Below are 21,021 nucleotides of genomic sequence, written 5' to 3' on the forward strand. Positions count from 1 at the left end.
TTTATTACAAATTAGAGGAGTATCGTACACTGATGGTGAGTTTTCAATTTATACAAACTACTTTTTAGGGTGGCGTTTACCTTGTAAACTTACTGAATGTTTACGGACCTGGTCTATCTATACTGTTCGTCGTTTTCGTGGAAGCAGCAGGGGTATGTTGGGTTTATGGTACTGAAAATTTTGCCAGAGATATTGAAAAGATGATAGGCCATCGTCCTGGACTATTCTGGAGGCTTTGTTGGAAATACATCAGTCCAGTTTTCATTCTGGTGAGTATGAAATTACCTATACTTATATATGAAAATTACTGTGTTTAAATATACTAGCAATATACCATTTTAAATAAGCTATTATATTAGAAGAACAAGCATAGACTCAATTTTTCCATTCCATTTGGTGAAGGAAGTAGTACCTATTAATAATGCAAATATACGTTACTGCTATTTCGTTTTATTTTTTGCACCACGCTAGGTTAAACTTGGAAAAAAAATAAGCGAAACAGAAAATTTGAGTTAGATCTTCGTTTGGAAAAAGATTATGCATTGATCCCATATTCATAAATTACATTCGATAGCACATCTATCCAGGAATAGGTACAAAAACTCGATTTCGAAAATCTCGATTTTTTCGGTCAAAAATGAGCAAGGTGTTAGACCTTACAACATAAATATCTAGGTTCCAAGTGTTAGACCCCCTAAAATGACATATTTACTACTCTGTCTGAAAATCAGGATGTTCTATTACTGTCTTAGGATTGGAGTGCATAGAATTTGTTTTGAAAATTCTGAAAAACCAAACAGTAGATGATTCAATAGAGAATTGCGCTCCAGAAAGCTCTTCGAAGTCAACTCGAAAATGAAAAGTGGAAAAAAAAAATTTCAGTGTCAGATATTCGAAAGTTTTGTATGAAAATATAGGTTTTCGAATAAGCTGAATGCAAGAAATTTTGAAAGCCTATCTTCTTTCTTTTAGATTGGCATTTTTCAAGAACTGAAAATTTGACTTGAGAATTCGTCAGCACCGAACGGTTGGACCAAGACAGATGAAATCTTGAGATTTATTACAAGAAGAGTTGCTCTTTCAGAATATGTATCACGTTCAGATCTACAATAATTTTCCTGGAAGATACGCTACTGGAAATTTGACATTCGAAAAATTCACAAAAAGATGGGGTCTGTTAACACTTCCTTAAGACCGAAATGGTCTTAAGGCATACATTTGCCGAGATGTATGAAATCTCGAAATTTATCACAAGAAGAGTTGCTCCTTCAGAATATGTATCACGTTCAGATATACAATAATTTTCCTGGAAGATACGAGACTCGAAAGTTGACCTCCGAAAAAATCCCAATATGATGGGGTCAGTTGAAACTTCCTCAAGAACGAACAGTTGTGCCGAAATGGATGAAATTCTCAGATTTATTACTAGAAGACTTGCTCTTTCAGAATTTGCATACATTTAGACTTACGGTAATTTTCCTGGAAGATACGCCACTTGAAAGTTGACCTCCGAAAAATTACCAAAAAGTTGGGTTCAGTTAAAACTTCCTCAAGAACGAACGGTTGCGCCAGGGTGAATGAAATGTCGGGATTTATTACTAGAAAGGTTAATTTTTTTGAAGTATGTATCACGTTTTAATCTATTATGATTTTTCTACTAGATACAACCCAACTCGAAAGTTGAAAAATGGAAAAATTAAAATTTTTTTCAAAAATTGCAAGTTTCAATTTGCGATATCTCCTTTTATATTCGTCTGATCGAATTGGGATTTCCGGTATAGACAGAGTGAGTAAATGTCTGTATACAGAGATTCTGCGTCAATCTTTTGTCAAAAAAAGATTCACCTTTGCAATCAACTTGTATAAACGTGAACGTTTATTCGTACATAAACTTATTTTTAATGAAGTTCGAGTTTCATTAGCAGTCGGTTGGCCATGAAATAATTTTCTCAAGTTTTTGTAACTAGAACGAAGTTAGGTTGGCACTCATGAAATGTCGTTAATGTCATAACGCCGTTGCCACAACTAATATTAATTTTTATTACGAAAATTCGAAAATGTCGAAAGTGATTGAAAAAAGAGACAGGGTTTCAGGAATTGCTATTTAGAATTCAGGTCCGCTCATTCAAATAGTTATACCCTGATATTCTAAAATCCACAATACGTCAGACGGTAGCGAACATATTCAATGTAAGAGAATTTATATAATGTTTCATCTGAATCTAAAAGACTTATATTTCAGCTGAATATTTCCTCAATCAGAAAGATTGTGAATGAAGAGGATGACAAAGAATTTCCTTGTCTTGGGAGACCCAAAAAAGTGGTGGCATTTGAGAATTTTATGTTTGAGTGAATTAATGCGAAAAGTTTACTATAGGATTTTCGATAAATGTCATCGGAGAATAAGTTCCCTGAAATGGATTTTTCTATTTTTCATTTGACTTGTCCTATACAATGTAAATGTCTTAAGGTACTAATAAATACCTAATTATTATTATTAGATCAATGTATTAAGATGAATAGCCACAAATATGCGCAAGTTGCCCTGTTACTTGTTTATTCATGTGAAATTTTTGTTCAAAGGTGACGTTCATCTTAACTTGAAACTTCCTTCAATTCCTTTTACTTATATTGATGCAAGATGATTTTTGTTGAAGAATTTAACCTTCTTGTAATTATCTGTTAATTCCTTCGGGAGACACCCATTCCCAACTACTTCATCATATGCATTTCATCTTCGGGTTAATATTTTTGAAATCTACAAATGATGTAGGGGAGACTAGGGAGCATTGATACATGGGGAGGCTTGATACAGGCTTATATCCGCGATCTGTAGCCGTTTTCAAAAGTTTTATACTAGTGAACACTATTCTTTGGCAGAGGGCATTGCGGGACGTTAATCTGTAAGGCTTACAGTAGTTTGTTTGTGAAATATTCAACGAAGAGTGTTTCGAGGTGAGAAATTGTAAGTTTTTACTCAAGTTACCTAAGGGTTTTATGATCATGCATTAATTCTTCGGCATAAACAAACATTTCACTGGGAAATATGCATAAAACTACTCAATTTACAGTTTTATTCGCCTTTCAAAATATATGAGTATAAGATGAAAGCATAAATCCCTTTGAAAATTGCTTTCGGGGAGGTTTGAGACATTTGTCGTGGGGAGGCCTGATACATGAATCATCTTCAAAAAAATATTCCGTAGCTAGTTGGATAGGCCTACATGAAGGCGTTTTCACCATCCAACATATCAAAGGGATTTTTAACAACTGGAATTTATCCGTACAATCCCCATGTATTTAACGAGGTCGACTTTTCTTGTGCGGAAGTGACTAACCGACCATTTCATGATTTTTCTACACCTATGGGACCAAAGCAAGCCAGTATCATTGCTGACCTACCTACTGAGCTTAATAATCCTCTCGATTACTCTCCCAGTACATCGTATCAATCTTCCCATATGTGGGGAGGCTTGAGACAGTTTGCATGTTTTTGTGTTCAACGTTCTGTATAGAATGAGATGTTTATGTTTTGCGACTTCTATATTTATTTTGTTGAACGATTAATTGAAGAATTATATAATATAAGAAAAGTCCTGTTTCTTCATATAATTCAGTTTCCAGAATAAAAATTCCAAAAAACGTATCAACCCTCCCCAGTCTCCCCTAAGCCAAAGAAGATAACGAACATTAACTCTCCTCAAACTAGTGCATATTATGATATTATACTGATCTCTTGTGTTTTCCATGCAAATTACTGGATTTGGTATGCCTTCAATCAGTTTGTATAAACTTCAATTATGTTCGTCACATATTTTCCGAAGAGATTCGACATTGTGATAAAGTACGTAATAACAGAAACTTTTACGTAGAACGGGCAACATAGCGTTGATTTAAAACCCAAAAATGTTTTGACAAGCTTCATAACCCCACATTTTCGTACTATACAGAGTGAAATGTGTCAAATTTCCATGGCCAACCGACTGCTAAAATAAAAGTGAATGAAGTATACATAAGAAAAAGAGAAATATAGATCTCTTTTATTCGAGCGGATCATACCCTAGACCTAAAAAGGATATTATATCAAAGGTTATTTATTTGGTGAAATTTTCTACCAGAATATATAGCCAATTTCTTGGCAGACTGAGAAAACTGCATTAATATGGACTAATTTTATTCACGACACAAATAATAAAATCATTCAAAGCAAATAAATTGGAAATAACTCGTAAACAGACATTTTGCTCTTCAACATATACTGAATATAGGGAATACAAGAATATGGACCTAACCTCAATACACTCAATGATTTGGATATTGCACCATCACTCAAAATAATGGGTAACTTGTTGTATCCAAAGTCGTCCATGGAGGTCAGAACGGACAATTCGTTCAAACATAAATTTCTTAACATCATCAACTGACCATTATCTATGTCTACTCTCTTCATGATCAAATACTGAAGGGTGTAAACGATTTTTTCCTCAAGAAAACTGGGCAGAAAATTCTCAAGTACACAGGAATTCAGGATCAACGATTCAATGTTGAATTTATTGAATATCCTTCCGCATCTGTAATCCAAGGTGCAGTCTGACAGTTCCAGATGTACGGGAATTTCGGAATCATACAGAAAATTTTTCATGTTGAAAACTCGGGAAGCTTGTTCTGTAAAGGAAAGCGGCCACTTTTTTCCCAATCCAACTAATACGATGGTTAAATCAGTCCCATTCGGTAGATTGCACAAGGCGTTCGCTGCTTGTTCGTCCATATTTAACCCGATATAAACCTTCAGTTTGAGCTCTCTGAGGTTCTTGAAGTGTTCGATTTTTGTCGCAAACGCTCGAGTCAGATTAGTTCCCGATATCTTCAGTGAAAGTCGCCTCAACTGATTGAACTTGATCAATAAATTCAAATGATCACTGTCTACCTCATACGCCCCACCCATTCTCAGATCCACGACCGAATATCGAAGAACTTCACTGCTCAGTATCGCCAAAATATGCTCTTTGGAATCGAACAGGAACGGAAACAAGGATAAAGTTTCCAATTCCAACGCACTGATACCCCTAGCGTCAGTCTCTGATATCTTACCATCATTCAGAATAAGAGTCTTCAAATATTTTCGATTTTTACCGTTCCAAAACACGTCGAAGTTGTAGTAGTACCAAGTTCCAAGTTTGCATTCGAAATATCTTAGTTTCAGATGCGACAGGAAGTGGATGAATGGTTGACAGTGATTTTGCAAGTCTATCGTGAGTTCTCGTAAACTATCAGCCATAGGCGCCCCAAGTAGAACCGAGAAATTATTGAAATTTTTAACAGCGTCGTACGTGAATTCCAACACTTCCAACTTCAATTCGAACAGAGTTGCCAAAAAGGAAAAATCGATTTCTATATCTCGTATTCTCAACCGTTTCAGGTTCTGTAGGGGATTTCGCCATAAATTTCGACAATCCCCATCCCAGATTTCGCTCGTTCGTTCCACATTCAGCTCCACCAGATTCAACTGCAAAATTTCCTCCATATCTGCATAGTCCAGATGGTTGAGGCTGGCGTCCAGTTTTTTCAGGGAATTCCTCAAATTTACCTCTGCCCATAGCAAGTTTATATCAACATCGCATACTTCTGAAATGTTGAAATCAGCGAATTCCATCCACATGTTTTCTACGAAGTATCCTTTCTTCTTGATACAACCTCTTATGTTCAATTCATTCAAACTGAGCTGCGCTATGAGTTCCAAGGTGGTATTATACAGTGGACACCCTGAAACGTTCAAATCTGTTAGATTTTCCCTGAAGTTTTCGAAATTTTCTGCGACGATCTTATTGACACTAGTCCCACAACTGGACATATTCAGTATTCTTAGATTCAATCCATTCAGGATATTTCCTTCCTCCTTCCAGTTCAAGTTACAACCACTCAAGGTTAATATTTTTATTTGCAGTAATCTAAGTATGAAATTTAAGTGATAAAAATTGAGATCGAATTTTTCCAGCACTACTTTGAAAGCAGATGGTGATATAATCATTTGATGGATTTGGCTCAAGTTGTGGAGTCCATACCAAGATCCCTTTGCTATATAATTAAGCGTCAAACAATTTTTGTCGATAGTAATTTTCAGGTTCAGAATCTTCATCAGGTTCATAAAAATCTCGCTCTTCACATGTGAAATTAAATCAAGATCATCCACAAGCTCTAGTATGTCCTCTATTTTATTGGTGAGGATAAAGTGTGTACATATCCTTTTATAGAAGTTTGGTCTCACCTTCTGAGATAGTTGTATGAAGTCAGCTCTAAATAATAGGCGAAACAACAAAGATGCTTCATTATCAATTTCGATTTCCTCTTCATCACAAAGCTTGACTATCAAATTGTCCAAATATAAGTCGTCTTCGTTCAGATCCATGTTGTTTAGATAATGTTGAGAATAAAATCTTTCTTTTGCGTTATGATATTCAGCGAAATCTTTCTCAAATATACTCCAATTGAAATTCTCCATACACGAACTGATGTAATCAGTTGAGTCCTCATTCTTCGGGACGGTTTTGCCCATTGTACAGTTAATTTCCAGAATGTGATACACACTGTACACAAAAATCAAAAGTACCGATTCATTTTAATTGTGATGGTGCATTTCTTCATTTACACAGCGCATTTCATCTTGGAACTGGGTATTCACGCACAGAAAAATTATTTGAACTAATCAATGTGATTGCTTGACATTTCTGCCGAACTATAGAGAAATATTAAATAGAATTGTTTTCTTGATGTTTTCAAGCATAACAGTTCGTAAGGACCAGTGAGAATTTATTTCTTTAGCATATTGAATGGATGAGGAGCAAAATCGATTTAATTTTTATCTGTTTCGTTCACACAATTAATTACATCTTCAGCTCTTTGTAAACTAACTGTTTTATACTGTTTCAACATTACCTGATACCTGAAGATGTTATTGTTATATCACACGTGAAAATGCAGGATTTGTATGAAGTAATGGTTATATCATTTCAATATTCAATTTAATTTTGAAATTAGTGGGAAATCTCTATATTCATACTGGTTTTTGAAATGTGTCTATTGTGGTTTCCAAAACTATTAATAGTAAAAATAATAACATAATCTCCAATTTATAAAACATCATGATGCTGTGGTATATTGTTTGTATTTGCGGACAGAATTAATTCACTGTATGCATTTTCTCCTATATTATAAGTAAATACACCTCATCTTACTCTTCAGGGTGTTCCCGAATAAATGGTCAATTATTTATCATCGTATTCTACGATCAGAAATACGGGGAGATGAACTATATATTTTTTTCGAAAAAAGTTGCAGCTAAAATTATGTGTGCCTAGTTATTGACCACTAATTCTGGGAAACCCTGTATACAAGATAAAAAAATAACAATTGAAATTCTGTTAAATTTCAGGTTATTTTCATCTTCTCTCTCCTCAGTCACGAAGAAATGTTAGGCCACGAATACGAATATCCAGAATGGGCTTTCTATGTTGGTTATGCTTTAACTGCTTCCTCGATAATATGTATACCATTATATATAGTTTATAAGTTCGCCATAACACCAGGCAGTTTTGTTCAAGTGAGTAAACAGTTATCAAATCATAAAATTAATTGAGAAGTGGAGTTAATGTCTGAAAATTAAATACAATGAATACAATGAACGCGGGTTCGAATCCTGCCCGGAGGTGTACTTTTTCAGAATTCAATAATTGTCTGCACGCCGTTAACATATTCATTGCATTAAATTAATTTTCACCTCCTAAACATTTATAAATATAAAAATATACTTGAATTAAAACTAAGAAGATTTGTGGGATCCTGATATGAAAAAATAAAAAAACTGTTCCTCAGACACTATCAGTTACATGGAGCTCAAATTTTGAACGAACTTATTGAGTTCATTACCTCATAAATCACAAGTGATTAATTAATATGTTATAGACAATCAATGAATAATGCCTTCTTGATCACAAGTGATTTATGAATTTCAAAATGCACGCATAGGATTTATGATCAATTTATGCATCGATCGTGGATTTAACGGCTTTCTGAATATTTTCAGAGATGGAAGATGATATGGAAACCTGAACATTCGTCAGAGAATAGCGCTCTGACATACTATGGGGCAACCGACGTGTGACCAGAAACTTTGAAGAGAAGTTACACGATAGAATGGTTAGTTTAGTTCAGAAAAGTAGGCGTAAGTTTTATTACTTAATGATGAAAGAGGACTTTTAAATGAAGTAATCATTTAAATATACATAGTTCTCATAGTAAATACAACTTATAATCGAAATATGTCACAGTAGATGATAGCTCTTGGTACTCCGAGTTTGTGTAATTTTTATACAGTCATCTCATATGGAACAGAGGGATCACTGGTTGAAAATTAGGTTCTTTAATTTTCGAATCTCACCAAAATTATTAAATTAATGATGTAGATAATCTCAAAGAAAACTTGGAGTCACCAAAATGAAGCCTTTTTCGGATCGTATATCGAAGTATATCGATGAAGATTCCTGGATGATATACAGCCATTATCATTCCGAAATATCAAATCGAATACGGTTTATTTCTTTCTACAAATAATTTATTTCGACTTGTATTGAAAATGCGTAAGGAGTACAATAAGTATTTATAAAGAAATATTAATAATATCGACTAGAATAAAATGATAAATATAATAGTAGGTAGAGGGTATGAATTCACAGTGAAAACTTGTAATTTGTGATATTCGAATGCTCTAAAACTATACGTATTCTAATCGAAATTTGATTGGAAAGGTTAGGTGAGTGAATTTTTGAAATTCAATGGGATTTTCATTGTAAAATAAATGGTTCGATTACATTCGAACCATTTATCTGAATAAGTATAACATCAGCCATTGTTATACTTGTGCTAAAAGATGTATTAGTATTGTCAGAAAGTATTTATATATCATCATAGATGAACTTTAAATGTATTTATTTCAATCTGATATTCAGAAATGAGTTGATTAGGTGTATAGAAAATAAAAGTGAAATTTGCAGTTCCTTAATCGAACCGATGCCAAGTACAACTGATAATAATATATCATTCTGACATTTTTTATCTTTATGAGGTTGAAAGTTCGAGATAAAATTCATTTGAGGGTGTTGAGATGTCTCTTTTCTGATTAATTTAAATCATGTTTCTCCACTATTCAAAAAGCCATTTACAATTTATGGTTTCCACACAAAGTATTTTATGAAGAAATAATGGTAATTTTATTCCATATATTTGAAGATGTTGGTTCAAAAGTGGGCTCAAAAAAGTGGATACACGAGAGTGAGTATTGGTGATTCTTTTAAAGGTTTCTAGATGATATGTGAATGTGGGAAAGTTTATGAGAAAATTTCTCCGATATGTCTGTTAAAGATTACCAAACCTCCATTATCCATAAATTTATTCATTATCCTGAAAATCCTAGGATTTAATCCCTAAAAATCTGCTCAACTGCACATAAAATTTTGTGCTGTATATTTCCAAAACTGTACAAATACAGTTTATTTCCAAATTTACCTATCTGATAATTTTTTTAAATCTTATTCGAGATAACTGATTAATATTCTCTGTCACAACCGTTTTCGAAAAATCATGAAATTTCCAACATATGCACCTTTTTTGAACTGAGAATTTTGCTGATTATTATAATCAGAAAGAAAATTTATGCAAAAATGATCTATGTGTCTGGTAGATAATAATCTGTTATGTGGAAAATTCCTAAAAAACATATCTAATTCCCATTCAACCTCTGTTCGATTCGATATTTTTTTAATAAAACCTATATAGTATTGAGTAATATTTGCTTCAAATTATAATTGAAAGCAGAACTGCAAAAATGGTCCATTTCAAAATAGAGTAATATTTTGAAAGATTATCCATCTACTTATGGTTATGCTGTTATAGATTATATATATTATTTCAGTTTATTTCCTTCGAGTTGTTCGATATTATTTTAGATTTGATCAATCTTTTCTCAGCGATTACTTAGAAATGTTCCAAAGGGAAATGAATATGGAAATATGTATAAAGATTAAAAGAGATCTCGACTATTTTTGGTTGGTTCACAGCCATTTTCCAACCAATAACAGTAATGACAGAGAGAAGTAATTTCAACTGAAGAGTGCACAATTGAAATTCCTAATAATTTGTCTCGAGATATATCAGATATATAAGATTTTTAGAATCTGCGGATGCTGAAATTTGTTTTTCAAACACTTGAAATAGTTGGCCCCAAAACTCCCAACTATTTTCGACTGTAATTACACTAATGTAACTAGGTACTTCTATATGAGTGCTCAGCCTAATGACCTTGTTATTTGTTTTAGTGAAAGAAGAATGTCAAATCTATTTTTACCTTCAAAAAATCGATCAAATTCCATATTCATATCATCTCTAAATACAATATTTGATTGTGTTATCGATTTTCGCCGTATTAGTTCAAGGAATCTAGTTACTGTTAATTTACTTTTGGAGAAATAAATTTATTTTTATATCTAGAGTTCTTGATTTAGAGACCCCTAATATTTTTGCATGATACTGATCACTATGGAAGATAGCCCAGATGATAATCACTTAGTTTCCAAGATTCTCCTTCAAAAATTGTTTTCGTGCGATAGATTTTCGAAAAATAAAATTCTCTCATGGTTTCCCATTCAATTCTGGAGAAAAAGTCTCTTTCAAAATTTCGATACAGTGGATACCTTTCTTGGAATAATTAAAAACTTACAAGCAGTATACGAAGATCTATGAGGCAGAGAGAAAATCTATCCCACGAAAACAAATTTCGAAGGAAAATCATAAGGGGTTGTTTTTTTCAACCCCTAATAATAAAGTTATGAGATCTAAAAAAATTGTGCGAGTAACATCTACTTAGTGCTTCATATTATGTATGGTTTTATGACTCTGTGTTTTTTAGTACACGTAAAAAAATTGAAAACTATTAAAAATTTATAGGATCTACCCCTGCTTATTTTCATCGAGGATTCATCTCCCTAAGTCGTTTGCATTTGTTTACAGACACCCTGTATATGATGAAATATGAATTAGTGAAACATTTCCCACGAATTCTTCGAACATATGAAGTTATTATTACTTATAACCCTCAGAAACGCATTCTTGTATCCAAGCGTGTTTAATAAAAAAAAATAAATAGTTTCGTTAATTTTCTGAGTATTTAATCACAGAATAATACATAATACAGATCACAATTAATATCTTATAACTTTTTTTTTGCATAACTTTGATGTTCCTATAAAATTAGAGAACACACTCTTGACGTGTTCTCTCCATCCAAGGTCTCAAATTTATAGGTTGCAAAGTTGAACAATCAATGAAACCACCCTGTTTCTCCGGGAGTATAAAAGGATTTTCCGTAATCCTTGTTATATTATCTCCATCGTAACATAAAATATGACTCAGAGTGTATTTCTTCACTTCGTTCAGTTGATCAGGGGAGAAAACTCCAGGATTCTCATAGTAAAACCTGTCACCGTCTCTTAACCTCTTGAATTGTTCGAGAAGAAGACATTGGAATAGTGGTCCAACCCTTCCTCCTCCCACGACGTCCTCCAAAACCCCACCGACAAACACATCCACGTTTCCGGGATGTCCATACAACTCATGAAGTTTCGTTAATATCTGCTCGTTGCTTATATCAGAACGAAGGTCCTCGAAAGTTTCCACGTTCGACATATTGCAGAATTTCCTGTATTCATTATAACCAGGAAGCCCGTGATCTCTAGATCTCTGAACATTCATCGCGGCCAAATCCAACGCTACAGCGTGAGCTGTTCTGAATAGTTGCTCCGTCAACTCAGAGTTCAAATTTTCGGTGGGTTTCTTCAGTTTCGCCGGAACAATGAAGAGTCCTCTGAGTAGTGGATCGATACCACCCTCATTGACCACTCTCCAGGGTGCGAAAAAGGCATACCTCAGCGGCAAATGTCCTTCACGTATAGGCTTGAAATCCTCGTTGAATCTGTGAAGAACTGGGTTGATCAAGGTGTGTCCAAACCTCAAGGCAGCTGTAGCGAAAACGTTCGAAATTGTGGCCTGGATGTTTGGGTTGTATCCTTGATACTCCCCTAATTTCTCCAATCCACCATCACCCACAATGAAACGCAACCAATGCTTATAAGTGATATGCTGCATGACAGCACCAACAATTTTTCTCGCTTCATGGAAAATGGTCTCTCCGTTCCATTGAGGATTCAAAATTTTCAACTCCCTAGCGATTCTATTATGTTCTCTCATCCATAATGTATGCATTGCTATCAATCCTGATTGTTCGTTGACGCGGATGTCTCCAGCAGCGAAGCAATTGATGTCGCTTTCTGATAAATTACGTCTGCAGTCTATACCTTCATTGGAAGCGAAAGGTAGGAGGGGTTTCCAACCAGTAAAGTCTGGACCTTCTCTTAACCTTCCACCATCACTGTTCAAATCTCTGAGGGCTCTAGATAATTCCTCTGAGTAACCGTAAACTTGGGATGCATCGATGTAAGAGGTCAACTGGTTGATTTGTTCCCTTGGCTGTATGTCGTCGAAGAAAACTGAGGTCATACCGGATCCACAGACTGCTGAGGTACGAATGAAATCTATGCATCTCCTGTTACGCACTCGTGGATCATTTGGTGGGACATCCATGGGAAAACAGGGTGCGGCATATTCGCACGACTTTTTACAATCTACTCCGTCCCAACTTTGCGAGCTAACTGCAGGAAGTGCGTGGTCTAAATCGTGATCCAGAAACTGCCCCCACTGCATCACCATATGGGTTATCTGATCATCGGGTGTTATTTGATGGGTGGAGATGATAGAGGTTGAAACGAGTCTAGCTAATGGTTTCGGATAACCGTAATACTTCTTCGTTTTATCCCAACCAACCGGTTTTCCGAAACCATCTTCATAAATTGGTTGCAGGATACGTCTGAATGGTGTCAGGGATGATCCCCAGGTTGGGTTATCCAAATTATTGCACGCCCCATCGATACTTCGGTATTTTTTGTGGAAGCAAGTATCTGAACAATTCAAAACTTTCCTGTGTGTTGTGCAACCAGAAAGTTGGGCGATGAGATCTAGATGCTCCTTGGATAGAATGTCTTTGTAGCGGTACTCTTTGGTCGCGTTGGTAACCATTCCAGCATCAATGTGTTTTTTCACGTTCGAGAGGGTCCTCTCGTATATTTCAGCCGCCTTGGCCAGTTCTCGGGTGGGAGCATCAGGAAACCTGAAGAGTCTGAATAATTGTTCGGAATTGTGTGGACCTTTGGTTTCAAACAGGGTTTTCACGGTGTTGTTGATGGCTCTGTCGATTTCTTCGGTAGCTTCAGAGAATGCGATTTTCACGTATTGATCACCAATACCACCAATTTTTATCGCGGTTGGGTCATTTTTGACGGTGAGATATCCAGAAGCTGCAGCTCGTCCGTTATCGTTTATCGCGATGCACTCGTAACGACCTTGGTCTTCCAGCCCGACTTCATTGATGTAAAGACTTCCGGTCAAGGAGGTCTTTGCCCTCCCAGTTCGCTGCATGGTTGCGCCATCTTTCTGCCATTGAATACCTGGAGTTGGTTCGCCCTCCGCCATACAGGGCATCTCGATCGAACTACCAATAAAAGCCTCTATGTTGTAGGGTTTGTATTTGAATCTTGGCGGTTGATATTTGAGAGAGCTGATTTTGATTTCGGCGCTCACTTCCCTTGATCCCAGTGTGTTTCTCGCCTCGCAAATGTACAATCCAGAGTCTTCCTCCTGCGCGTTTGTGATCTTAATGAATGTTCCGTCTACCGGGATGAACATCCTGTCGGTAGAACCGATTTCTACGTCGTCCTTGTACCAAATTATCTCTGGTTCTGGCGAACCTACTGCTACGCATTCTAGTGTGATGTCAGCGCCGATGTTGGCTTCAACGTTTTCTGGTTGAGCGGAAAAGATAGGTGGGGCTGAAAGAATATGCAACATTGGTATGGTATTTCTTGTGTGAACTTTTGGGGGATTGGAAATTGAAAATATGACACCACGATTTAAATGCAGAATTAAAATTCAGTTACCTCAAGAATAACTTACATTGCAATAATACATTGGCATCAGCAGTTTCCCTTCCATAAGAATTTCTGGCTGAGCAAGTATATGTTCCATGATCTTTCGCTTCTACTGGTCGTATTGTCAAAGTTCCTTCATTGTCTATGTTGTATTTGGTGGAGTGTAAAAGTTGTATTCCATTGAAAGACCAAGTTATGATAGGTCGAGGATTACCCACAGCTCTGCAAAAGAGCTGAACATAAGGCGTTCCAGGGGCGGATGAAACTGAGGATGGTTTCACTTCAATCTTCGGTGGACCTAAAAATTCATTACGTAATTTCATTTTCCTGAATAAGAATCTGAAGGTAGCTAAATTACCAAAGTTTTCCGAAGTTTTTTGAGATAAGACTAACCGCACTGCCTTCGAGCTTATATCGCCCAAAATATTTTTGACTGAACATGAATAAACTCCTTCATCAGCTTGATTCACGTTCCTTATTATCAAAGTATTGTTGCTCAAAATTTCGAATTTGCTATCTGTCACATCTATTACCTCCTGGTTTTTATACCAAACAACAGTTGGTTCTGGATCACCTTTCACTAGGCAGTTGAATACAGATGTTTCTCCTGATTGCGGTTGACAATCACTAGGACCTTCTTCAATACGAGGCACTTCTACAAATATTTGAAATTGAGAAAAGAGCTCAACGGGAACATTTACATAGAGGCAAATACATATGGAGTTACCTACTGATTAACAACTTGTTCTGTAACTCATTCCGAATAAAAAATTTCAAATAAAACTTGTGTACCTCTATTTGAACTAACAGAACCGAAACAGATAAATGTTGAGATAGTAAATTACTGTATTGGTTTTTTTATACATTTCTTTGAAAAGTGTTCACAGAATCAGAATGTTCTATCCATGCAGATGAATATTCGGAGAAAAAGACGAACTCTGTGGAAATTGTTCTCAAAATCATTTCCGTTCGCTCAGCAATGAATTTCTTACATAATGTGATTTTACCACAATGAAGATCCTTCGGAGTTAATCCTTTAAGTGGCTTCCCGAACATTTCCACGGGAAACAAGCAGTCAGCAGATACTTGAAGGGAATTTGTATCCATCATACCGATTATCCAAGCCATTTTGCAATCGCAATTTAGAGGATTTTGATCGAGCCTGAGAAGTCTTAGCTGCGGTAAATTAGAGAAAGCTCCAGCAGGTAAGCTTTCTAATCTGTTATACTGCAGATAACTGAAAAGGGTGGTGGATTTGATAAATGAAAAATGAAATATGGAATATACAATATATGCGGATAGTTTTTTATGAAAAAAGTTCCGATAATATTCACCATGTTGTAATGTAATTTGTTGTGTTAAACTTACATTCGATTCAAGAGCGGTAAATTTGAGAAGGTTCCCTTGCTGACTGTTTGAAGGTTGTTGCTCTGCAAGAACCTGTAAATCAAATCATGCAAATTTGTCGGAAAAGGGACGAAAAATATTTCGGTTTTCTATGTCTATATAGCCCTACAGAAAAACCAGTTTTTCGGCTGTAAGTAGCAGCTGCATTTAAAGTGCAGCTTGCTTTACTGTTTTTGCACGTGTGTGACTGATGCATTTGAAAGGCAGCTTGCTGTACCAGTTTTTGCACATGACTGCTGCATTTGAAGTGAGCTTGGTGTACCGTGATTGCAATACCATCGCTGTATTTTAAGTGCAGCAATGATGTACTATGGCTGTATGCAAAATGCAGTTGGTACTGTACAGTTCAGCGGGGCATATACGGTCCGTTTTGGTACAATTTGCAATGCATTTAAATGCAGCGATGGTAATACACTATCTGTACGCTGTACAGTTTTTGTGCAGTGGCTGGATTTAGTGTTTGCTGGGAAGGGAGTGGGAATAAGAAGTAGGTAAGTCAAATCATATACTGACGAATATAACGATATAGGTATAAATTGTGAATGAAAGATTCTATACATGGTGAGTCTTCGACTCGTACAAACATTTTCAGTAGATTCTTGAGGTCGAAAGAGACACTTTTTTTCTATACGATTTTTTTCCGATTCGGTCCTGATGAAAAGATATAGCCAATTAAAGTTTTTATAATGAGCTGTGCCACCCTTGGAAAAACAAAATTACCTTCAGAATAACTAACTAAATCTATGACACTACACATCTGTAGATCTTGGAAACAGAGTTGTATTCAGCCAAAGTACCCAATTTCACAATATTTCAAATATCACAGAAACTTTTTAATACATGAACATCAAATTGCTTGAATATATGAACATCAAATTATCGCATTATACGGAAAAATATGAAGAATACTTCCATTATACAAAACGTTCAAATAGATAGAAAGATAGTCTCCAACTTAGTTTCAAGAGTTGTGTTTTTTGAATTTTTGGTATTCTTATTTTTTATGATACGACATGGTCGTAATGAGAAAACTGGAAGACATGGATGATATCTTGAGTTCGAAAAAGATTAAATCAAATACTAAATGAAAAACAATATTCCGAAATTCATCCTATTCGATAAAAACCGTTTGTGAGATAAAACTAAAAATATCATTTTTTATGGTTTTTCAACAGCCTGTATCTTCTCAACCAAGACGATTCGGAAAAAATGATGAACAAAAGTGTTTCTTAGAATCTACTGTTAAAATATTTATACGAGTCAAAGACTCATTATGTATAGTGAAGAAACAATATTATAGAAAACTTAATAAAGGATATTCCCTCTTTTGCCATAATATTGCCATTTGCATTCACGAGCAACGTGAAGTCGTACTTATTTCACTTATTGCTATGGTAAATGCTAAAGAAATCAGACTAATAGGTAAGCCCTTACGATGAGCCTGCCTTATATCAAGCGTCATGAGGACCATATTTTGTGTGTGTATGTATAAAAATATTGAATAATTATATATGTTTCACGTACGAGAAGTAAGTTTTTCAGTGGGTAAAAGGTCCTAAATTCCTCGACTCGTTATATGACTTTACTACACTTATTGCATTTGAACTAAACTCAAACCAACTGAACTGAAAATTTTTTATACTTACAAGTGCTCAAGTTTCGGCAAATTCCGGAATACTCCAGATTCGATATATTTAATATCATTTTTCGACAAGTATAAATATCTCAACTGATGCAATTCATCGAAGGTTCCATTCTTCAAATTTGTCAGGAGATTATTGTCAAGAAGAAGTGCGGATATAAGATGACAGCCATCAAAGTTTTCTTGATTCAAGCTGCTTATTTTGTTGAATCTCAAATCCCTGTTGAAAGATCAATGATTAATAACAATTCGCGAGGGCAATCTAAACTGCCCTCAAAAGCAGAGTTCCAGAATTGCATCTCGGAGGAAATTAAGCAAGCAGATTTTCAGATTAGTTTGCTCTGATCGTAATAAACGGTATTGACGTAAAAGATGCGATTCTGGAACGAACCGAAAATAGATGCAGAATAGTTCTTTCTAAAGCTAAAGTTAAAATCAAGGACCCGCATTTTTGCCTAGGAATTCGAAATCGTGATAAACCAACCAAAAATCCAATAAGGCTCAGTGCATAATACATTATTTTCATCATTCAATTTTGATATTATGAAAATAATTCATGAAAATTCAACAAATCATGAATTAAATTCAAATTTTATTTATGTATGGCAGACAAACTTGAACGGAAGTAGCATGATAGTCATCGACATTCACAGGATGTTCCAATTTTAATATCTTATCAAAACTTTGCTGATTGCTGAGATAGGTATTGCTGTGCCGTTGCAGAAGGTCAAATTTCGTCAATGATGAGAACAGCAAAAACTGACTATGGAGATTTTCAATTGCATGTAAAAGTATCCACTTTCCTAGTTCGACTTTTCTTGTGGAATAAGAAGAGAATTTAAACTAAATGAACATGTTAAAGGCTTACACCCTAGCACAAAAAATCGATTTCGAATATCTCGATTTTTTGGGTCATAAATGAGCAAGGGGTTAGACCCCCCTAAAATGACTTATTTGCTTCTCTGAAAATCAGGATGTTCTATTACTATCCTTGGATATGGAGTGCATAGAATGTGTTCCGAAGATTGTAGAAAACTAAACAGTTGATGCTTCAATAGAGAATTGCACTCCAGAGAGCTCTTCGAAGTCAACTCGAAAATGAAAAGTGGAAAAACAAAAACAGGGCCAGATATTTGAAATTTTGGTATGAAATTATAGGTTTTCGAACACGCTGAATCTATATTGCGAGCAATTCCGAAAGCCTATCTCCCTTCGTTCAGATTTTCATCTTGGAAGTGGCATTTTTCAAAAATTGCAATTTTCAATCAGCGATATCTCCTCTGTTATATTGGTCTGATTCCATTGGGATTTCCGGTTATATAATCAGCGTTGCCTGGGCTTTCACCCTAGCACAAAAATCTCGATTTTTTGGGTCAAAAATGAGAAAGGGGTTAGACCCCCGTAAAATGACCTTTTTTTGCTACTCTGTCTGAAAATCAGGATGTTCTATTACTATCCTAGGATATGGAATAGAATTTGTTCCGAAGATTCTGGAAAACCAAACAGTTGATGCTTCAATAGAGAATTGTAGGTACTGAAAAGTGGAAAAACAAAAAAAATTATTTTTTCCTAAACAGGGCCAGTTATGTGTCACATTTCCATCTACGGTTATGTTTATTGAGATAAAAACTTCTCGAACGGTTACTGTCGAAAAATGTTCAAAAAGATGGAATCAATTAAATAATCGTCAAGACCGAACCGTTGCATTTTCAGCTTTATAACTAGAAGAGTTGATCTTTCAGAACATGTATCACATTTCCATCTACGGTTATGTTAATTGAGAGAAAAACTTCCCGAACGGTGACTATCGAAAAATTTCCAAGAAGAAATCATTTAATAAATACAGTGCCAGATATTTGGAATTTTGGTATGGAAATATATGTTTTCGAACACGCACAATCGGTTGCGTTGCGAGCAATTTCGAAAGCCTGTCTCCCTTCGTTTAGATTTTTATCTTGGAAATGGCATTTTTCAAAAATTGCAATTTTCAATCTGCAATATCTCCTGTTATATTCGTCTGATCCAATTCACCTATCTGCAGGTGTTAGCAAAAATATTTTTCTTACGAATTCTTAAAAATTGTTTATGAAGAGATCTAAAGAAAAGTGTCCGTCTGTTGACAGAAACAGGGGAATAATATGACAATTACTGCGTTATGAATATATATTTTTCAACACAGACATTAAAAAAATTCACGTAGAATAAAAAATGCAAGTAAATCCTGATGACGGCAAGCGAAGAATGTTGAAATTTTGTTTAAAACAAACCAATGGAATGATGGAAACAGTCCAAATTATTTGTGCTATTTACATATTGGTATATTACACGTTAACATGCTTAATAAAAAATTTTTACTCACAGCAGCGTTGTTTGGGTTGAAATCCTTGGCACACCCTCTAATTCTAAACGCATACATCTTATAGATTGTTTATAACAAATGCATCCTGGTGGACAAGCTGTTCCCGAATAATTTCTCCTCTGAGCTAAGCTAATCCCGATTAATACTAGCAACAAAATCGGCATATATTTCATAGTCGAAAATTTCAAGTGCAACTAATACATCTGACGAACACGTATATTCTACTACGAATGGGGCATAATCTTCTCAACGAGAATGCTATTTTTAATCGCCGGTCAAATTGATCTTTACGGCGGATACTTGCGTCTCATTATCACAGATTCTGAAAAGGAAGTGCAAAGGTCTGCAAGGATGGTGCCTAAAAGTCGTTCTGTCAACGTTATTTTGTACCCAATCACATGCTGAATGTAGAAGATAAATTCAAAACTTATGGAAATGGAAGAATATACGAGGTGTTCCATTGTGGGCGGCCTATTAGACGTTTACGGAGAAAGGATCATAGGATTGTGCATTAGGACTGCACCACTCGTCTTTAGGACTCGTGGTGTTTTCGAGAAACTCAGTTTCGTTATGAAATAAGTCGATGGATTTATCGAGAAAATTCAACCACTAGAGATATTACAGCTGACTATACAGGGTGAATCTTTGACTCGTACAAATATTTCAACAGTAGATCCTTGAGGTAAAAAGAAACACTTTTCCTATACCATTTTTTCAGATTCGGCACTGTTGAAATGATATATGTAGTCATTTTGAGTTTTCATAATGAGCTGTGCCAAACCTGGAAAAACAAAATTTTCTTCAGAATAACTAGCTAAATCTGTGACACTACACATCTGTGGATCTTTCAAACAGAGTTGTATTCAGCCAAAGTACCCAATTTTTCAAATTTCACAGATACTTTTGAATAATAGAATGATCACGCCTAAACAGGGAGGTAATGAATACAATAATAAGGAGAAATTATTATGAATTAGAGAAAATATGGGACATATGCTTTTTTGTCTTCGTCTTGGTTTCTATCTGGAGGGGATAGAATCGGACACCGTTTCATATTGGGTGGCGCTCTGGGTAAATGTATAGTACCCAGTAGTAGCGCGTGCAAATATTGAATAAGGTTCCATCAATTCCCAACGTTCTCCATCGGAGAAAAATGCTATGTTGCTCTGATGAGGTCAAATGAGACCGAAACCATGGTCAGCATCTGCTTTTCTTCGATGGGGCGTACTCCATTTGGGGCCTTGACGATGGCAAATTGGCTAATTCAATTCAGAACCAGAACACTTGTTGATTTTCATATCGGCGGGTGGTATGCATCTGAATTTTATCCTTATACTTTTGAATATCGAATTACTCGAAAACGGCGCATTATACGAGAAAATATGAAGAACACTTTTATTTTACAAAAAAAAACTTCATTAGATAGCGCCCAACTTAGTTTAAAGACTTGGGTTTTTTGAATTTTTGGTATTTTTATCGTACGTAATGGTCATAATGAGAAAACTGAAAGACGTGGGTGATATCTT

General features: G+C 35.4%; 3 protein-coding genes across 3 annotated transcripts in view; 1 reads left to right on the plus strand and 2 right to left on the minus strand.

Moving 5' to 3' along the window:
• The window catches only part of LOC123310286 (sodium-dependent serotonin transporter), a 53,881-nt gene extending 45,640 nt beyond the window's left edge, over window positions 1-8,241 (plus strand). The window contains exons 9-11 of the mRNA XM_044893755.1: window positions 69-269; window positions 7,430-7,597; window positions 8,081-8,241. Of these exons, the coding sequence (XP_044749690.1) occupies window positions 69-269; window positions 7,430-7,597; window positions 8,081-8,158 (447 nt within the window). The 3' untranslated portion in view covers window positions 8,159-8,241. The remainder of the gene's footprint in view (window positions 1-68; window positions 270-7,429; window positions 7,598-8,080) is intronic.
• Window positions 4,177-6,699, minus strand: LOC123310279. Its single transcript, XM_044893749.1, has one exon. The coding sequence runs from the start codon at window positions 6,551-6,553 to the stop codon at window positions 4,202-4,204; it is 2,352 nt and encodes a 783-aa protein (XP_044749684.1). The 5' UTR covers window positions 6,554-6,699; the 3' UTR covers window positions 4,177-4,201.
• Window positions 8,242-11,242: 3,001 nt separating the features above from the next.
• On the minus strand, window positions 11,243-19,793 carry LOC123310273 (peroxidasin). The gene is made up of 7 exons (XM_044893745.1): window positions 19,496-19,793; window positions 17,141-17,356; window positions 15,456-15,527; window positions 15,095-15,324; window positions 14,446-14,739; window positions 14,113-14,385; window positions 11,243-13,988 (listed from the first exon to the last, which is right to left on the minus strand). Exons 1-7 carry the CDS (start codon window positions 19,666-19,668, stop codon window positions 11,299-11,301), a joined length of 3,948 nt encoding a protein of 1,315 aa, XP_044749680.1. The 5' UTR covers window positions 19,669-19,793; the 3' UTR covers window positions 11,243-11,298.
• Window positions 19,794-21,021: the final 1,228 nt, after the last annotated feature.

This window comes from Coccinella septempunctata, chromosome 1 (genome assembly GCF_907165205.1).
Source record: "Coccinella septempunctata chromosome 1, icCocSept1.1, whole genome shotgun sequence".
In the NCBI taxonomy this organism is placed as follows: domain Eukaryota; kingdom Metazoa; phylum Arthropoda; class Insecta; order Coleoptera; family Coccinellidae; genus Coccinella; species Coccinella septempunctata.

Excerpts from the sequence above, each read along its gene's own strand:
- LOC123310279 (XM_044893749.1), bottom strand. The coding sequence starts at position 6,553 with ATGGGCAAAACCGTCCCGAAGAATGAGGACTCAACTGATTACATCAGT.
- LOC123310273 (XM_044893745.1), bottom strand. The coding sequence starts at position 19,668 with ATGAAATATATGCCGATTTTGTTGCTAGTATTAATCGGGATTAGCTTA. Across the intron at positions 17,357-19,495 it reads TCAACCCAAACAACGCTGCT|GGATTTGAGATTCAACAAAA; the intron begins GTGAGTAAAAAT and ends ATCTTTCAACAG. Across the intron at positions 15,528-17,140 it reads TTGCCGAAACTTGAGCACTT|GTTCTTGCAGAGCAACAACC; the intron begins GTAAGTATAAAA and ends TTTGATTTACAG.